General features: G+C 38.9%; 1 protein-coding gene across 1 annotated transcript in view; it reads right to left on the bottom strand.

Moving 5' to 3' along the window:
* The window catches only part of MLIP (muscular LMNA interacting protein), a 178,879-nt gene that overhangs the window by 147,897 nt on the left and 9,628 nt on the right, over window positions 1-21,354 (bottom strand). The window contains exon 3 of the mRNA XM_023755584.1: window positions 11,407-11,462. Coding sequence (XP_023611352.1) covers window positions 11,407-11,462 — 56 coding nt within the window. The remainder of the gene's footprint in view (window positions 1-11,406; window positions 11,463-21,354) is intronic.

Raw genomic sequence — 21,354 nt, 5'->3', positions numbered from 1 at the left:
TATAGTATTTAGTTTTCAATATTTAGTAAGCATATTTAAAAAACAAAAACTTAAGATAATTTTGTAATTTTATGAAAGGAATGTGTTCTCAGGAATCAAATTTCAATGGCCTAACTTTCATTTATAACCCAGAAGTGGTTCTCAACCTGAGGCTATTTTGACCCCCAAGGATTATGTCTCAAGACATTTTTGGTATTACAACATGGGGGAGAGGTGTACTGCTGGCATCTAATGGGTAGAGGCTAGGGATGTCTCTAAATATCTTACAATGCACTGGTCAGCCTCCCTCAACAACAACCTATCTAGCCCAAAATGTCAACCTTGCTGAGGCTGAGTAACCTTGCTCTAGCCAAGTAACTTGCTCCCCTACATTAACCTCAAATACATTGAATTCAAGTTCAGGTTCAACATAATTGCAGGTCAATTTATAACTCCATGACTTGGAGCTTCAAGACTGCTTGAGAATTTTAAAGTCATGCATGCCAAAATCATCTGCTATCTGTCTAGTGTGTGTGTGTGTGTGTGTGTGTGTGTGTGTGTGCGAGACACACACACACACACACACACACACACACACACACACAACACTTAACCCAGATGAAAAGTCCTGCATACAACTGGAGCCCATACCAACCAGTGGCTCCAACTGAGAGGGTCAAAGTGTCTGTCTTGGAGTCAGAATGATTAATAGTTTAATGGTCAAAGGAAGTTGTTCTGGATAAAAAGTGAAAATAAAAACAAGTTAAAGTGAAAGACTTCTAATAAGGCTATCAAACATGACAACTGATTATGGAGGTGTATCTTCCTGAGAAGGATTGAGTAATTTGTAAATCTAGTTGACTCTAAGAGAGAAAAGGTATCCTTCAATGTAGTTGTTGTGCATAACTTTTGTATCTCAACATATCCTTAAAAAATAATTGGTATGCTTTCTATAGCAGCCTGAGCATTTTCCGCCAGAGAAGACATGGTGGGGGGTTAGCACCGAGGAAGAGCTGAGGAGAAAACTTAAATCCCTCAAAGGTCAGATTCCATCTAATGATAGGAAGGTGAATTCTGAGAACTGCTCATTTTCTGCATACTCCTAATATGCAACAGCACAAGAAAGGAAATAAAGAATCAGAAAACAAATAAAAACTCATAGATTATTCAACTCAATTTCATCTCTCTAAGAATGACACTTCCAAATGAAAGGTAAGGATATTGAAAACCTTGTTAAGGAGAGGTACTATCAGCAAAGATGAATTAAAAATTAGTTATGGTGGAATAGGCACCATGAAGATGCGACTGCTGTGAGGAGATTGAATTCAGGAAAATAAGACAATGCCCTGGATCAAATCCAATTTAATTCAGAGTATATACTGATGGCCTAGTTTTGTTACAGTTCCATAATCTTTGAAAATGTTGAAGTTTGGCAGCAGTTCAAACTAAATACTTAAAAAATGTTCAATACAGATTTTAGTGTAAAGATAAACTCAATATTTGGATTTAATTCAATGTTAGCAAATTCTTCAAGTGTATTTGATGTTACAGGACAGTGTTTGGTTTTGTTTCTTGAGATGCTGTTCCAGGGCATTCTGATTCTGATTCCTGAAAGATTCAGATGGTCAGGCATAGCCATTCTGTGAAGGACGGTCTCAGAATTTGAGTTGCTTGAGCCATTCATTAGAAATAAGACTGTCCTAAATCCGGGTCCTTCAGCTAACCCTCAATGCTCAGACCCGAAATATGTGTTCCATCACATTCTGCACTCTATTAAAAGAAAAGGCACAGCTTCAAATACTGGGAGTAAAATTATCTTATTGCCTTGGGATATAAACATTTTCAGGTGATATAAAAGACTAAGCAGTCCAAAATTCAAGCTCAGTTAAGGCAATTCCCAATAGTATTTACACCCTGAAAATAGATATGTTAGCCTTGTTGAAATGTTATTATTGTGAAAGGACTTCTCTTTTCAATAAATAAAGTTATGTAACTCAGCATGGCTAAATGTACACGGGACACTCGTAAGTCAAGGCCCCACTGTATATAGAATCTCTGCAAATTCAGTTATACGTATTTTTTAAATCCTGAGTCAATTTATTACTAATACAATTAAAATTTTTGGAGAAAATCAGGTTTCTTTAAAAGAGAAATGCTTATGTTGTACTTTTAAATGTACTTTTGTTATGGGAGCACAATTTTTTAAAAAACACACCATAATTTTATCTAAATATTATATTTTCTTTCTGTTTGTTAGGTTCCACCAGAAACAGTTCAAGTGTTTTGTTGTAACCCTCCATTTTTTTTTAATTTGTAGGAAAAAAATGTTACTTTAAAAAGTATCTTTAAAAAATTTATTCAGGTATCATCCATAACATAATAATGAGCATGCCCGTTAAAAAAGAAGACAAAGAAATTCCCTTCCAGTATGGGTTGCATCCTCTATAATGCTGAAGCTCTTAGGTGTTTATTAGATACTTCCTGAAGGAGGAAGCCCCAGTCTCAGGGCACTAGCACATAAAGATTGTTTAAGCTGAGGTGAGGGTATCAAAGGGCACACTGGGACAGTGGTCACCAAGGTTTTTGGAGTATGTACCCACCGATAAAATAATTTGGGCACATGCTTTCACTATACGAATATTTATTATCTTATGTATGTGCTCTTGCACAATATGCAATATAAAACATGCACCTAAGTGGAAATTAAAATAGTGAAAATAAAAATTAATATAGATTAATAACTTCTCCCCGTGTCTGGCACAAGCAGTGATGTGCTTATTCATTTTGAGACCATTGCAATAGGAATAATTTAAATTATTCAAGTGCATAGTAGCTGATTTTATGTCACAATGCTTTTTGAGCCTGATTGGGACTGGTAAACAGTACCCAACCAAGTTGAGAAGCCAATTTACCCTAACATATAAGAAACAGATATGCTTCAGGAGACATTCTTTGATATTCCTGTAATTTAAAGAATACGATCGAGAGATGGTGGTGATACCACTGTATTAACCTAGTCATTAATATGAGGAAAGGAGCAAAGGAAAGGCCAAATAATATAGGCATTCATTTGTGCTGCTTTGCCAGGAAGCTGCAATTTAACACTGTCCAGATCTGTTCCCTGCAGATCCTAGGGGAAGGGACTGGACAAAGGAAGAATAGACGCATGCCCAGTAAGGTCTGGATGACATAGGGAAGATACTTGCTTGGCAGTCACACCTGGGAACAAGTCATTGGCCAGAATAGGTACAGCCGCTGCAAGCACGGGACGGTTTAAGGTAAGCTCCTAAACAAAGGCGTTCTCTCTCTCGCTTGCTCACGCTTGACTCCTGGCTTGCAGAGCTCTCATGCTCCTGCATTTGCCTACGTGGACCTCTCACACAATGGACTAATGGACTGCAACTAGCCTAATGCTTCACTGGACCCAACTCCACCACAGAACAAAAGCTTTGGACACTGGCTTTGCTTCTAGCTCTACTGAATCCCCAGCTGCACGTTTTCCAGGACTGGATTAAGGGAAATAGGACTTTGCAAACCTAAGGATGTAATTCCACACAAATAAAAATCACTCAGCCTCCTATGTGAGTCTCAGAAAATTCTTTTTCTCGAGATATTGTTAGGACACAACCGCCAACACCTAGTGGGGAGAGAGATCCCCCACTTTCACCAGTGGATATTCCATTTTCATTGATAACCGTGGGATGGGTGGCATTTATCTTCATGGATAAGGTTAAGTAATGACATAGTCTATGGCTGCTCATGCTCTCTTGTCTTTTTCAACTTTGGCATCAAGGTTGTCTCGTCTGATACAGAAACACAAGGAAAGCAAAGAAGGGTAAGACACTGCCAGCCCATTTGGTGTGTCTTGCCCTGTTTCTCAGGTCTCCCACTTAGGTCATGTTCTTACCTCTTCCTCCCTGAACTCCAGCATCTGACCTTTGACATGTTCAGGAAGTTAGATGCCTCAAAGCCCACTCAGATGTTTCTCTCTTTCCCTTGGACTTTCTTCAAAAAAGACAAACTATTTTACCTCATTTCCAAAACCACCTGCCTTAAACTAAATGTGTGATAGCTGGAAAACACATTAGCATAAGAATATGCATATTTTATCTTTGGAACAAGAACTAAAGTGAAAATAACACCAGAGCCCTTTCTGAAGACTCCCAAAGGGAGCTGCTCCGCTCAAGAAATTGAGTTCAATACAGAGTAAGTTCAACCCATCCAGATGTTCTCCCTTTGGACGCATTCCCCAAGTACAGCTTCCGGCCCTACGGAAAGTCGGCTTCCAACTGGCAGACAGCCTCCTGGCAAAGGGCAAGGATCTCACACTATAGAAGAGCCTAAAAAAGGTATTTTCTTCATAAGCATCTAAAGTTATTTTGTGCTTTTTAGGTAAACTCTTCTTAATCAGTTCTGCAAATGGCAGCATCGCCCAGGCTAAATCTGCTTTCTTTTATTTGGGCAAAGTAATGTTCTTCCAACAAACATACCCTGTGGTCTCACTGCCACACACACACTTACTTGACCAGCTGTCCCAGGGTGAAGAAGCAGGACCGCTCAGGAGGAGCCACCAGGAGCTTTCAAGGGTCTCCTTACTAGTCTGATTCCTTTGCCCTTTTCATTGTATTCATTCCTATTTGCTTTCTTTTTCCTTCCTGATTTCCTTTTTTTCTTTGAATAACATTTCCTTTACTTAAAATATGTTACCTCTATGAAACTACCCACCTCAATTAATTCATTCAGTTCATTCATATTAATAAACAATCTACACCCCAAAGCTATTTGCTATAAATTAGAAACTTCCACCTCCTCAGCAGTTTATATCCCTGAAGCAGATTGTGTAACACCTCCCTACTCTCCACCCTCACAGTTGCCAAAGTGTTGCAGCCACAGTGTAGTGTTATAACTTTGATGCCATAATGGTATGGACCTTTCAAAGGCCGTTCTCTACTGCTGTCTCCTCAACCATGTTCATTCACTCATTGTTTGTTCAATAAATACTGATCTGAGCACTGGCTATGTGTTAGGCACTATTCTAGGTCCTAGAAATATGAAAGTGCACTAAATACATAAAATCCCTGCTCTTTTGAAGCCTCTGTTCCATGGGAGAGAGACAGACAATAAATAAAATAAATGTTCCATGTTAGAAATTATAGTGCTAAGGCGGGGGGCCGGGGGGGCGGGGTGGAATAATAGCATGGAAGATGGATAGGGAGCACCAGAAGATCCGAAGATGGGAGTAAAATAGATGTAAATCGATTGAACTGGGGAAGACTTCCTTGAAGGTGACATTTAAAAAGCGAATTGAGAAAATTGAGGAAATAAACCATGCACATATCTATACTCTAGGAAGAGGGAACAGCAAAAGCCAAGACCCAAAGATGGGGAGATATGTGTCATATTTGAAGAACAGAGGCTAGTGATGCTGAGGATGAGGGATCCTGGGGAAGAGCCACAGGCGGTGAGACAATAGTGCTTGAGAATGGGGCCAGGTCATGAGGGCCTGTCAGACACTAGGGCTTTGGTTTTTATTCTGAGTGAGATGGGAAACTATTGGAATATTTGGAGCAAAGCAGTAACATGATTTCACTATGCTTCTTCTGAAAGAGTCATTCTGATTACTATATTAGGAAAGAAAACAGGAAAGATAAAACAGAAATCAATAGTGATTACTTAAAGTGGGGGAAGGGAAGGAAAAAGCAGGAGGGAGTTATATCTTAAATTATACTTCTTTGCATAGTTTTGACTTTAAAAATCATGCCAACGTTTTACATGTTTAAAAAGATAAAATCAAATCAACAATAATGGAGGGGATCCTAAAAGTTAATCTAAACAGAAACAAATTAACCTAACAGATTTAGAATTGACAACATTAAACCACACAACAAAAATAAAAGAAGTTAATACAAGGAGGTTTAATATCTCCTCATAGACTATGTATTAATTGCAAAAGGAACAAGTATGGTAGATACCACCTTAAACAAGTGTTCATTAGCATCAACGTTAAGTGAACATACTGAAATCATGTGCTTTCTGGTATGATATGATATGATATGTATGATAAGATAAGAAGACTATGTCATTTATATTTCATTCTGATCAAAAATAACCTAAATCTAATAAGGAGGGAACAGCAAAAATCACCCAAGTAAAAGGACTACAAAATAAATATTCCTCACTTTTAAAATGTCAATATCAAAAAAGACAAAGAAAAGATGAGAAACTATCTTATATAAAGGAAACCAAAAAGATATGACATGTAAATATGAAACATGATCCCAGACTGCATTCTGTATTGCAAAGAAATAATGCTATAAAGGGCAATACAGAGTGGAATAAAAGTAAGTTTACAGTTGCTCATATGAAAAATACAATAATTAATAAATAATAATACAAGAATTCTGTTTCGTATCCTGGAAACCTACTTTTGCCCTACTTTGTATTATAAAGGGCAGTGCGATTATTTTGCACTACTCCAGAAAAGAAAGGATAAATTTGAGATCAGAGTAGTAACAATGGAGAAAATTAATATAGGGTATATGTTAGGAAACATTATTGTATCTATGCTAAATTTCCTACATTTGATAACTGTTGCATAAGAAAATTTTCTTATACTTAGAAAAATCCATGCTGAGCTATTAGGGATGAAATGTCATAATATTCATAGATTACTCTCAATTGGTTCAAGAAAAATGAACAAGAAAAATGATAGCTAGATAAATAGATAGATAAATGATAGATATAGAGGTATAAAGCAAATACGTCAAAATGTTAAATAATTGGTGAATCTAGATGAAGGATTTTTGCTTTTCTTTTTTTTAAAAATATATTTTATTGATTTTTTACAGAGAGGAAGGGAGAGGGATACAGAGTTAGAAACATCGATGAGAGAGAAACATCGACTCAGCTGCCTCTTGCACGCCCCCTACTGGGGATGTGCCCGCAACCCAGGTACATGCCCTTGACCGGAATCGAACCTGGGACCTTTCAATCCGCAAGCCGATGCTCTATCCACTGAGCCAAACCGGCTAGGGCAATTTTTGCTTTTCTTGAAATTTACTATTCTTGAAACTTTTCTGTAGCTTTGATATTTTTAATATCAAGTGAAATATAAAAAGGTAAAAATATTAAAAGAATATACTTTATATTAAAACATATTAGTACAAAATATGCTTACCTTGTTTCTAACAAATCACAAGTATCAATTATCAAAAAGGGACAATGAATCCTTTGTTAGCCTGAAGCAAAAATATAACTGAACAATCATTTTATTTTATATGTACAGGCAATTATTGGGCAATAGACACTAATCATATTGGCTTATTTTAACTGATTTGCTTTGACAAAATGTCCTGGAAAGGACTGGGAGTGGGAGAATCTAAAACTTTGCAAGAGAATAAATGTTTACACTTAAAAATAAAAGAAGATAATAGACCAGTAATTTTCATCTTTTTTTTAATCTATGGCACCCATAAACTAATTACTAAAATTCTGCAGTACACCAAAAAATATAATTTTTGCTGATCTGACAAAAAAATAAGTAAAATTTTGATACATTCACCCTGGACAGCTATTGTTATGTTGGCTGTTGTCATTTTTTTAATTTAACAATCTAAGGACAAGAGGTCAGTGCCCCTGACTAAATAGTCAGGTCTTGCATGTTTTAAAAATTCTTATGGCACATTGGTTGGAAGCAAATAGACCGTGGGGTAATGTGGGTTGGAAGCAAAGAGAGAGAAGAGGGGGCACTAATTTTGCACTAAATCTAGGCAAGAAAAGATTGGTTTTGGACCAAGATAGTAGCTGTGGAGGAAGTAAGAACTGGGGAGACTGACTGTTTGGAGGAGAGAGCCATAGTGATGCTAATGGACAGGCTGTGGGGTATGGGAGATGAGGGGAGTTAATGATTATTCCAAAGTTTTGGAATTGAGTGACTGGAAAAAATGGAGTTGCCTTTAACTGAAATGGGACAAAAACTAACTAATCTACACTGAGAAAAAATAGGAGTTAAATTTGGACATGCAGGGTTGGAGAGGTCTTGTAGAAATCTAAGTAAAGATGTTGAATCAGGAGTTTGAATGTGAGGTTTTGTCTGAAAATATAAATGTGGGAATTATCAAGATATATAGATCGCTTGAAGCCTTGATATTCAATTATAGCCCCTACCCAAGGAGTAAGTGCAGATAGAAAACAAATGAACAAACATGCAAAGGTGATAAATGTAAGCAAGGCTAAGGCCAAAATTGGTGTGTGCATAGAAAACAGTTCCATTTATCTAGGACTTAGGACATATGAATCAGGCTGGTTATGATGGGTCCAGGAGAGAATACAGAGTTTGGAATGCAGCCTAAGAAATTTATACATTCCTAGAGGCCCAGTGCACGAATTTGTGCATAGGTGGGGTCGAGCTGGCCTGCCCTGACTGGGGGTTGATCAGGCCAAGCCAGCCATGCCGCCCAGCCCCGCCCCTGATGGGGGGGGGGGCAATCGGGGGCAGGGCCAGCTGGGGGGAGGGGTCGCAGGTGGTTGGCCGGCCAGCCCTGCCCCCTAGTCAAACTCCTGGTTGAACTCCTGGTGGAACTCCCCATCCAGGGGACAATTTGCATATTAGCCTTTTATTATATAGGACTTTTGAGGAGGTAGGATTCCATGAGGGCCTTAAAGAAGATATTTGTTCCCTTTATATTCATTGCTAAAACATATTTTAGCACCTGTTTTTATCATTTTGTTTTTAAACACTTCCTCATTTTTTGTTGTTTCCTGTGTTTTGCAGTTCATATATTTTAATAAGTTTTTCAGGGAATATGTGTAGTATATGTTCCTACTTTTTGAATCATTGAGAATGCCCATTAAGTATATGAAACATATATATAAATAAAATTAGAGATTACACTTAGAAACTTATTCTATTTTGAAATTTAAAAAATAGAGTTGAGACACACTAATACCACTAGCAAAAAAGAAGAGAAATCACTTTATTATAGAGATAATAAATTTGAGGTATTATTGGGCTGCAGGTAGAAGATGGAAATATACAACTAGAATTCAGAAGTGAGAGTAGTAAATGTAGACTTAGAAGTCACCAAGATAAAGGAAAATAAAGTTTAATAAGCTATGAGACTGCCAAGGAGGGGGAAATAAGAGATTCCTTGAGATGAGGCTAGAATTCTGGGGACATGAATAGATGCTTAATGTGAAGACAACTGTAAGAGATTATACACAATAATCTCTTCAAAGCAATAGATCTGTACTTGATAAGGTGAAGGCTTCGCACAGGACACTACACAGCTGTCCTTGTAAAACTGCTAAGACTCACCCTGCTGGGCTTCCACCCTTTAATCATTGATTCCTTTTGTTGACCAGTATCCTAGCTATAAATGAGAAACCTGCTATCTTCAAACATCCCAGATAGAATTTTGACTTAATCAGAGTTGGTGATAATAGTCATGATATCATGGTAAACATGAAATTAGAGGCTAAATTTCTCTAAAAATAAAGTCCTAAGGATATTTTTTAAAATAGTTAAATAACCTCTCACAGGGTCATACACCAAGCAAATGATAGATCTAGAACTCAAATCCAAGTCTGCCTAACTCCATGGCAACATAACTTTAACCATTGTCCTACAATGCTTCTCAGAACTGTGTGTCTCAGAGATGCAGTTAGATACTATGAGACTGGAGTCAGGAGAGAGGAAGAGGGTGGAGGTGTTACTCTCAGGTTAACCTGGCCATGCCCCTCGGTATCGACGTGAGAACGCCCAGGTAGAGCCCGTGCTTTACTAAAGATAAAAATTCTCCTATGGATGCAATTACCAGTGAGAATCTATCTACAGGATAAGTGCAGGGGATTAGAAATCAGATCTATCCATCCTATTGGGTCTCCCAAGAAGTGGGTGTTTGTCATAGAATCTGAACACATTTCTATAGTAACTTCTGACATCATCTCAAAAAAACCTTCAAGTCTTAGCAAAATAACTTCTTAGAAAAAAAAGAAAGAAAGAAAGAAAGAAAGAAAGAAAGAAAGAAAGAAAGAAAGAAAGAAAGAAAGAGAAAGAGAGAGAAAGAGAGGGGGGAGGGAGGGAGGGAGGGAGGAAGAAAAGACAAAATTTTACAGAACTTCACAAGTGCTGAATTTCTGGAATAAAAATTCATGATTCAACTGCCCCCTTAACTGTGAGGTGAAAAGGCCTTTACAACAACAAGGACATTGTGAACAGTTACAGCTGAAAAGGCAATGAAAATGTACTAATCTTCCCAATTTGAAGAATTCTAGAAGAAAAAAAGATGCCTGCATTTGCAAGGCAAAGAGTACTTTTCTTTCTTATTAACCTAAATTAAAAATTTTTCCAGCTATTGCACATGTACACATAGCCACCTGCTAGAAAGTAGAGAAAAACAATCAAATCACTCTGAAATGCCTTCATGGTGGGTTAGATAAGTCCTCTTCTCCCGGTTTTATTTCACTTACATCTAGGTAATGTGACCCTGACTGCATGAGCAATGCCTCACAAATAAAAGCTGCAGGAACATTCAGTACCCATTTATTATTCCATCATCGTAGACTTGACACACCCAACAGTAAGTGTAATTATGTGCAGCACCATAAATAGCAATCTTATCTCCAGTCACTACTGTGGATAATTCTTAGTTTCAAAGGACACTTTGGCAGGTGGGGGGAGGGGAGGTGGAACAGGTAATAAAACTTTAAAAGTTGAGTGCTAAGTTTCACCTGAAGAGGGGAAAAATGTTTGGGTGCCAGATTAGGAAAGAGAGAAGGGAGGGATCAGGAGAGACAGAGATAAGAAAAAGGGAGAGGGGGAAGAGAGAGAGAGAGAGAGAGAGAGAGAGAGAGAGAGAGAGAGAGAGAGAAGTTCAAGGTAAGATAAAGGAGAAAATGTGAGAATTGTGGCTTCTATATTTTGTAATCCCAACAAATAACTAAGAATATGTTAAAATTGCAAAAAAATAAATAGAAGTTAAAATTGCATTTTGAAACATATTCTACGAACAAATCATTCAAATGATAATACATTTTTACAATCCCAAGTTCTTCTACTTAAAATGTTTAAAAATAAAAAATATATATAACCTCAAGTTTAGTCAAAAACAGTTACATCTTAAATAAAAAGCAGTTCTACAAATTCATGATTCTCACTGCAACCCACAATTTACTTAAATTGCTACTCATTATATAAAGTCTTACTAAAATCAACTTTCCTTGAGCAATTCAAAAATTGAGCATGCATCAGTCCATAGCTAATTTAACATGTTATCTGCTGCCACTATAAAAAGTCCTATCAACTAAAACATAACTACTGTGATATAAAGCAATAAACACAGAGACGAAATGCAGCCATTTTTGATGTCAAAGGTATGACATGGTGACAATAACAAGGAATTGTACTAACAATGCCAGAGAACTCACAGTACATTCAAATCCAAGGTACCAGCTGCGCACGGAGTCTTGTGCCACATGCCAATCTAAGAGATGTCAAGGAAGCAATGGTTGTAACGACAAAGTCAGTGTCAGCCAATAGAATTCATTAGCAAACACTTGCCTGTGTCAGCTGCTAATATTGATGAGCTGCTAAGATGACAAAGCATTGTACAATTATGCCTCCTTCCTCCTTGCTTCCCCAACAGCTCAGGACTAGAAATAGCAATACATCTGTTATTTCAATCCCATCTGAATATATTAACCTATCTTGACCTTAGAAGTGTTCTAAGAGAAACTCTGCCTACAAATTGAGGGAAGCCCTATTTTAAAGTTTAATAAAAGGACCAAATTAATCTGACTCCATTGCAAATTGTCACTCTTTCAAGTGATATGTACTTATGTGTGTGTGTATGCATGTAAATATATATGCATATATCACATGAAAAAGACTGACAAGAATGCTTTCAAAATGATGTAAGTAAACATCTCAAATTTATAATAGCAAACATGTTAAATTAAGTGACATTCTCAATTCAATTCAAGCAATTTTGCTGAATGTCACCTTTGTGCCAGGGACTAAGAAAATCAAAATAAAAATGTCTGCTCCTGCTCACACTTGAATTCATAGCCTTATGAGAGAAAGAGATACACAAACAAAATGTTACACAAAGAGTTAACTGCTATGTTAATCCACAGATGGAAAAATGCTATGCTAATTCATTGGTGAGGAAAAGATGTTGTAGTTCAAAAAAGGATTTATAAGGAAGAAGTAAACTGTCATTATTTGCAGATGGCATGCTGTTCTAGAGAGCCCTAAAGACTCCACCAAAAATACTACTAGAACTGATAAATGAATTCAGTAAAATAGCTGATGCAAAATAAATATCCAGAAATCAGTTGCATTTTTGTACACCAATAATGAACTTTCAGGAAGGGAAACTAGGAAAACAATCCCATTTACAATTGCATCAAAAAATACCTTGAAATAAATTTAACCAAGAATATAAAAGACTACTCAGAAAGTTATAAGACACTGAAGAAAGAAACTAAAGAAGATACAAATAAGTGAAGGCATACACCATGCTCATGAATAGGAAGAATTAATATCATTAAAATGTCCATACTACCCAAAGCAATCTATAGATTCAACATAATTCCTATCAAGATACCAGTGGTCTATTTCACAGAATTAGAACAAATATTCCAAAAATTCTATGGAACCATAAAGATCCCAAATAGCTTCAGCAATCATGAGAAAGAAGAACAAAGTTGGAGGAATCACACTATCTAATATCAAACTATAATACAAGGCCATAGTAATCCAAACATCATGGTACTGGCATAAAAACAGACATATAGATCAGTGGAACATACTAGAGAGCCCAGAAATAAATCCATGCTTTTGTGATCAATTAATATTTGACTAAGGAGGCAAGAAAATACAATGGGGTAAAGATAGTCTATTTATTAAATGGTGTTAGGAAAATAAGACAGATATGTGCAAAAAAATAAAATTATACCCCCTTCTTATACCATACAAAAATGGATTAAAGATTTAAATGTAAGACTAGAAACCATAAAAATCTTAGAAGAAAACATAGGCAGTAAAAATCTCTGACATCTCTCTTAGCTATATTTTTCCTGATATATCTCCTCGGGCAAGAAAAAATTAACAAATGGGACTATATCAAACTAAAAAGTTTTTTCCCAGCAAAAGGAACCATCCACAAAATGAAAAGACAACTCACTGAATGGGAGGACATATTCGCCAATGATACATCAGAAAAGAAGTTAATATCCAAAGTTCGTAAGGAACTTATTTAACTCAACACCAAAAAAACCCAAATTCGATTAAAAAAAATGGACAAAGGACCTGAATAGACACTTCTCCAAAGAGGGCATACAGATGGCCAATGGACATATGAAAAGATGCTCCCTATCACTAATCATCAGAGAGATGCAAATTAAAACCACAATGAGATACCATCTCACCTGTCAAAATGACTCTCATCAACACATCAACAAACAATAAGTGTTGGTGGGGATGCAGAGAAAAGGGAACCTTTGTGCACTGTTGGTGGGAATGCAGATTGATGCAGCCACTGTGGAAATCAGCATGGAATTAACTGAAAACATTAAAAATGGAACTGCCTTGTGCCCCAGTGATTCCACTTTGGGGAATATATCTGAGGAAACTGGAAACACTGCTTTGAAAGAACACATGCACCCCTATGTTCTTGGAACATCATTTTCAATAGTCAGGATTTGGAAGCAGCCCAAGGGCCCATCAGTGGGTAAAAAAAAAGCTGTGGTACATTTACACAATGGAATATTACTTGGTCATAAACAAGATGAAATCTTACTATTTATGACAGCATGGATGGACCTGGAGAATATTATGCTAAGTGAAATGAGCCAGTCAGAGAAAGAAAAATACCACATGATTTCACTTATGTGTGGAATCTAATGAACAGAATGAATGAGGGAGCAGGGTGGAGGTAGACTTATAGACATGGAGAGCAGACTGGCAGCTGTTAGAGAAGAGGTGGGTTGAGAGACTGGGTGAAAAAAGTGAAGGGATTAAGCAAAAAAAAATTTTTTTAACTCTTAGATGCAAATCCTATCTAATAATAGAGAAACATGGTAATTAACCATAACTTCACTACCCTTCCCATTGGCTAGTCAGCAAGATATGCAAATTAACTGCCAACCAAGATGGCGGCCGGCAGCCAGGCAGCTGAAGCAAACAGGAGGCTTGCTTGCTCCAGTGACAAAGGAAGCCAAGGTTCCCCGCCTGCTGCTGCTGGCCTCTGAGCTGCAGTCTAAGCAACTATGTTGCAAATATAGAAGTTAAACAATCCCCAGAAACCTGCTTTCAGCCGTCAGAGCTGGAGCGAGCAGGACCACAACCCAAACAAACCCAGAGACCTGCTTTCAGCAGCCAAGGTCTCAGAGCTGGAGCCGAGCCTCAGAGCTAAAGACTGCTCTCAGCACCAGTGACAGCCATAGAAGGTAAATAAATCCAAGAATTTAAAAAAAAAAAGAAAAAAAGGAGAGGTTGGGAGCTTCAGTCACCCGCCAGCCTAAAAACGGCCCTCAGCCCCTCACCCAGACTGGCCAGGCACCCCAGTGGGGACCCCCATCCTGAAGGGGGTGTGACCAGCTGCAAACAGCCATCATTGCCTCATCCAGGCTGGCCAGGCACCCAAGAAGGACCCCCACCCTGATCCAGGACACCCTTCAGGGCAAACCAGCCGGCCCCCACCCATGCACCAGGCCTCTATCCTATATAGTAAGAGGGTAATATGCCTCCCAGCACTGGGATCAGCGGAGCCGTGAGGCCTCCTGGCCCCTGGAGCAGCATGACAGGGGGCAGCGCCCAAGCCCCCTGATTAGCCCTGCGGCTCTGTGTGTGACAGGGGGCGGGGCCACAACCTCCCTATCCGCCCTGATCTGTTCGTGACAGGGGAAGGTCTCCCAACCCCCTGATCAGCCCTGCTCTGTGCCTGATAGGAGGGAGCTCCCCACCCCCCCATGGGCCCTGCACTGTGTGTGACAGGGGGGAATGCCCCAACCCCCTGATCTGCCCTGCTCTGTGTGTGACAGGGGGTGGAGGGGGTGGTGCCCCAACTCCCCTATCGGCACTACTCTGTGCATGACAGGGGGGAGCTCCCCAACCCCCTGATGGACCCTGCTCTGTGCGTGACAGGGGGCAGCACCCCAACCACCTGATCCGCCCTGCTCTGTGCGTGACAGTGGGTGGCACCGCCACCTCCCCATTGACCCTGCCTTGAGTGTGATAGGGGGTGGTGCCCCAACCCCCCAATAGGCACTACCCTGAGCGTGACTGGGGGTGGCATCGCAACCTCCCGATCCGCCCTTCTCTGTGCATGACAGGGGGTGGCGCCCCAACTCCCCAATCGGTCCTGCTCTGAGCCCGACCAGGGGCTGCACCTAGGGATTGGGCCTGCCCTCTGCCACCCGGGAGCGGGCCTAAGCCAGCAGGTCGTTATCTCCCGAGGGGTCCCAGACTGTGAGAGGGCACAGGCCGGGCTGAGGGACACACACCCCACCCCACCCCCCGCCAGTGCACAAATTTTTGTGCACCGGGCCTCTAGTAATAATAATAATAATAATAAATACATATGCTCTCCACATCAATTTTATAAATAAATGAAATAATTAGCAAATTATAAAAGAAGGAAATACAAAAAATAAGAAGTATGAATGACAAAAACAAAACATGACAAAATATGCAATTTTACTAGTAATCAGGAAAATACAAATTAAACCCATAATGAAATATTATTTCCTACCCACTAAATTGGCAATACTATATGCTGGCAAGGATGTGGAGCACAAAGATGTCACATACAGTTAAAGGGAGAGTGACTTGGTAAATCCACTTTGGAAAGCAATTGGACAATATTCCAGAGACAAAGAACATGGGTATGCTCTCTGACTCAGCAATTTGGTCCCCAGGTATACTAGTATACCCTAGAGAAACTCCTGCACCTGACCCAAGAAATCATGTACATAAATATTTTATGGATGCTTTACATTAAAGAAAAAGAGGACAATAGGAAATAATCTAAATACCTATCAATTTAAAAGTAAATATGCCATAAATTTATCCAGTGAAATAGTACAAAGTAATTAAATAAATAACCTAGATTATATCTATCAACATACTTGTATCTTAGCAATATAATATTGGGCAAATAAGCAAATTATAAAAGAATACTATGATATAATTTGTGTATTATTTTTAAAAATCTAAAACCAACTACATATAATTTTATAGATTAAATGTACTAATAATATAAAATGCTCATAAAAATCATAAACACTAAATTTGGAATAGTAAACTCTGGCAATGCTATTCCCAAGCTTTGTGCCAAGACTGTAAAAAGTGCTAGAGAACTACTTTAACTACTTACGACCTGTGTGGTATGTTATGAGCACAAATTTTCAGAGAGAAAATGAATTGATTACAAATCCATTTTCAAAGACAGTTAACCTAAATGGTGAAAGTTAGAAGCAGTAGGTGCATCAAAGGCAGCAGCTTTGATTCAACAAAGAACTCCCTGCCTGTCGGGAGTAGTAAATGGAGCCAGTTGAAACATTTCTGCCAAAATAATAGTAGGTCATGAAAGCATATAACCTATTCAGGTCACCATCCCACTTTTCTGTTAAATTGCTGAGTGAAAATGAGAACAAACTGGACCACAGTGAAGTGGATTCTTGATCTAGAACACTGTTAATTTTCAGCTGCATGGAAAGCTATTTTCTCATTAATGAAAAATACTCCATAATTTTCAATAATAGTTTAAATAACCCAACTATATGTCTGGCAAGAAAAGATATGTCGTGAGCCGTGTGTTTTGAAGATTGATGCTCTTGGTTGAACTTTATCCATCTGCTTCTTAAAGCACTTACTTCTGTGCACACTTTATAAATGTTGTGTCAAAATCAGTCAGTGTTCTAAGTTGATGCAGCTCTTGGTCCCACCTTCTTCACTGATGTACCTTTTTCATCAATGCACTAGTACTTGACAGGTGGCATTTCCCTTTTCCTAACATTAATAAGACATACAGTCTCCCTCTGCTATATAGAATGTGCTTTTATTTTATTTATTTGTTTGTTTTTGTTAATCTTCACCCAAGGATATTTTTTCCATTGGTTTTTAGAGAGTGGAACAGGAGAGTTGGGGGGAGGAGAGGAAGAGAGAGAGAGAGAGAGAGAGAGAGAGAGAGAGAAACATTGGTGTGAGAGAGACACACAGATTGGTTGCCTCCTGCACGTACCCAACCATGAGGGCAGGACCAAACCTGTAACCCAGGTAAGTGCCCTTGACCTGGAATCGAACCCAAGACCTTTCCGTGTGTGGCCAACACTCTAACCACTGAATGCCACCAGCTAGGGCTGGAGGGTATGCTATTAAGAGCCCTTGCTGCCCTTTTAAATTTCTTAAGGAAAAGTGAAGTTTGGTGTCCTTCTTAAGCAAGATCATACCTGATAATTATTTTGAATATTAAAGCTTTTAGTACAGTCTACTTTTTATAGATTCACTAGAAATGGTCTAAATCAGAGGTCTGCAAGGAAGGTCCACAAACCAATTCTGGCCTGCCACCTATTTTGGAAAATAAAGTTTTATTGGAATATAGCCACACTCATTCATTTCTACTATATTGTCTTCTGCTGCAACCCTGCGGTCAAATAGTTACAGCCTACAAAGACTAAGATATTGACTATCTGGCCCTGTACACAAAGGATTGCCATCCTCTAACCCAGTGGTTCTCAACCTTCTGGCCCTTTAAATACAGTTCCTCATGTTGTGAACCAACCATAAAATTATTTTCGTTGCTACTTCATAACTGTAATGTTGCTACTGTTATGAATCATAATGTAAATATCTGATATGCAGGATGGTCTTAGGCGACCCCTGTGAAAGGGTCGTTCGACTGCCAAAGGGGTCACGATCCACAAGTTGAGAACCGCTGCTCTAGTCCAAATAGACATTTACCACCAGTCAAAGGGGACTGATCACTCCTCTGGGGCTGATTTGGGTGTAATTAGGATAGTGTGCCAGTTTTGATAATTCAGGCTTTGCATGGTGCAGAGACTAAAGTCTAAAGCACTATGGATAAAAATGTACATGTCAATGTAGAAATGCCTAGCAACGCAGCAGGAAGAGTAAAATCTAATGAAAGGGGCTCTCTCCTCACTTGGTCTAATGCAAGAGGCATTCTCAGTGGATCATTCATCTCAGTCCTTTGCTCCTGGTAGACATCAGAGCTACGAAAATGTTGTCCAGTTGCTGTTTAAGAATCAGCTTCACAATCCAGTTTGATTTCCCTCTTTTATCTTTTTAAAACTAAAAATCCATTGAAGTTCTTGCCTCTGGCAAATCCTGCCCTCATCCCCATTAAACACTAGCCTAAATCAAGCCAACAAACACCACCAAGCAGACCCCATGATCAGCGGGTACACTTTCATTTTGGGAATATAGGAGGCGCACTTTTCCACCCAGGGCTGTGTAAGATAAAATTGTATTCAGGCGCTGATCTTGGCAGTGCCTCCAGGACGCTATGCAAAATTTATTCTTTGAAGTCTACAAAAGCCACCCAGAGACAATCTATTGGACTGCAATCAATTTCCAGCAGGAAATCTTTCAAACATTGGCTACAGACATGCCTCTTTTCAGAAAACGTGTGTGTTACATTGCATTTCTATTAATTAAATCCTATTTGCAGTGCCCTAGAGATGCTTTCCCCGGAAACATCGTCAAGTAGCCTTTCCAAATTATAGGTCAACTCTCACCACTACAATTGTGAAAGGGAGGACAGTGAAGGCACCAAATGCTGCTTAGCAAAGCCTAGACACATCAACCTCGTTTAGATTGGATAAAGGACACCTTGACCACCCATTGCGGATCATTGCACAATCAGCACATAACTTTTAGCTAGATTTATACTTATTTGGAGTTGGCTTTGGGAAGGCTAATGGAAATTATAGGGAGGGACTTTAGGTTTCCCCACCCAAAGCCACTTCTTGGTACATCCATTGATTCCAAAACCATATGAAAAGGAGAATAAGGGTGGTTGCCTAGAAGTAAATGCTTCTCCAGAGATATCAGACATGTATCATGCTGATGCTCATCAGAGCAGTAGGCTAAAAAAAGAAATAATACACCCTATTACTGAAAAAATTCTTAATTGGGATCCAAGTTAACCTCTTCCTGCCCTTTGTACCATTTGTCAATTTAAAAAGAAGAAGAAGAAATGGTTCTATAGTATGCATATAAGATCTTTGGTTAATTTCTTCCCACCCTCCCTCTTCCCCCTTTGCCGGAAGCCAGACCATCCTTGCTGCTTGACACAGTCACTGCAGGGAAGAAACATCTGCACAACATATGTTTCAAGGGACCTGGCTTATATGGCATACTGTTCTTAATATGTTTGCTCTCCTACTTAGCGCTATGTGTTTTAACCAAGGTCACCTCTCCGAGAAAGGTTGTTTCCCCAGGTGGGGATTATTCCCTGGAGTTAGGGATTAACAGGACTAAGGAAGGGAATAAATCAGTAAAACCCCTTAACTAAGTGCTAGGTGGGTAGTTAATCACTTTAACTACGAACAATCACGCTTAAGCTACATAATCTTTACTTAGGATAATCTCCTTCAGTTACTTCCCTGTAGCTTAACAGAACAATAGAGTAGTGACCTTGGAATGGAGATAAGAAACGCCCTAACCTTTGGAATAGAATGGATAGGATTAAAATCAACTGGTATAAATACAGATGTAACAGGAGAATAAAGACAGAACCTGGCTACAGAACCTGGCTAGGCGGCTGATCAACTGAACGCTGTCTCCATGTCATTCCTTCCTCATGACTCCATCCACACCTTTGGGAACCCCTGGACCTGCTGGGGCTGGACCCCAACACCCCTTCCCTCTGAGATTCATCAGTATGTTCCATGTTTCCATGCCTGTGCATTGGGCGTCTGCCCCATGGTGGCCAGTGTGCATCATAGCTACTGGTGGAATGGTCGAACCCCCACTTAGGCTTTTATATATAGAGATATTCAAACTTCTCTTCTAAGTGTAATGAAACTTGAGTGACAAAGGCAAATCTTAGGTTGGCTTTGTGGACTGACTTTTAGGCATTACCTGGCAGACTCTAGAAAAGAACTTGTGAGGCAGCAGCTTTAGTGCTGGGCAATCAGAGTCATTAGGAAAACTGCCTCGATGGCCTGGGAGACCAGGAGGCCAAAGCAATAAAAGAGAAAACAGCCCTTTGTGAGATATCTCTGAAGTGATATCTTAACTTGCATCCTGACTATGGACCCATATAAGTAGTGATGGGGGAGGAGAAGTGGGGAATAGCATGTTTACTTTTTAAAACATTTACATTCTGGAAACATGTATGATGGAATCTCTAAATATTACAGTTACTAACAATCATCCCTATATTTATTGAGTAAATGGTATGTGTTAGGCAAGGTGGTAGGGATTTTCAACATTTATCAAGCTCATAATAGCAATCCTATTTATAACTATTGCATACTTAAAAGTTGCTTTAAAGAGTCTCATCAAATTGGTAAAACTTCTGATGTGGCTATTAAAATTCAATGAACCAAACACAAATTCATCTCCAAAAAGGAGGACAAATAAGCATCAATCACCTTGGATAAAAATTCAGTAAGAAGCACACAGGCATTTCTCTGATTAGTATTCAGGGACTTAGAACTTGTTTTTCAAATAAATATAGTAGCTGTGCTTTTGTAAATGAGGAAATCAGAAAAATGTGAAATTTATGACCAAATTTAAGAATTTATATCTATCCAATAACTTCTATTTATTGGATTTTACTGTGTACGAGCTATTTCACATCTAGTGTTTCTAATCCCTCACAGGCTCCATATAATTTTATAGACAAGGAAACTACATACTTGCCCAAGGTCACATAACTAACAAATAACTCAGTTGGGCTTTAAACTCTAGACTGATGTGCCCAAGGTTGGGCTCATTCTTTGATGCCACTCTGCTTGCCTAGTTGTGTGAATGCTTTATACAGAAGTAGGAACACTGGAACAAAGAGACACACCCATCAATTTGCATAAATTAAGCCAAACCCAGGCTACTTTTACTTATGTGCAATGCAAACCTCCTCAACCTAAAATATGAACATTAGTTATCTTTCAGGAAGACAACTGAACAAAGATACAGGTAATCAAAAGGTATTTGTTTTTTAAAGTGAGAACATGAGGGCCAGTAGGAAAACAAAAAAAACACACAAAGAAACAGAAAAACATGTGATGGCTTTGATTTCATTTTTTCTCAAGAAAGGAAAAGTGATGCCAAGTCTGGGGGCATGTGGTGATTTGCAACAGAATTCTCCCATTCCAATTCAATTCACACATCTGCACAGTACA

The sequence above is a fragment of the Myotis lucifugus genome, unplaced genomic scaffold (assembly GCF_000147115.1).
Source record: "Myotis lucifugus unplaced genomic scaffold, Myoluc2.0 scaffold_80, whole genome shotgun sequence".
Classification (NCBI taxonomy): domain Eukaryota; kingdom Metazoa; phylum Chordata; class Mammalia; order Chiroptera; family Vespertilionidae; genus Myotis; species Myotis lucifugus.
This window is presented reverse-complemented; position numbering and strand designations above follow the sequence as displayed.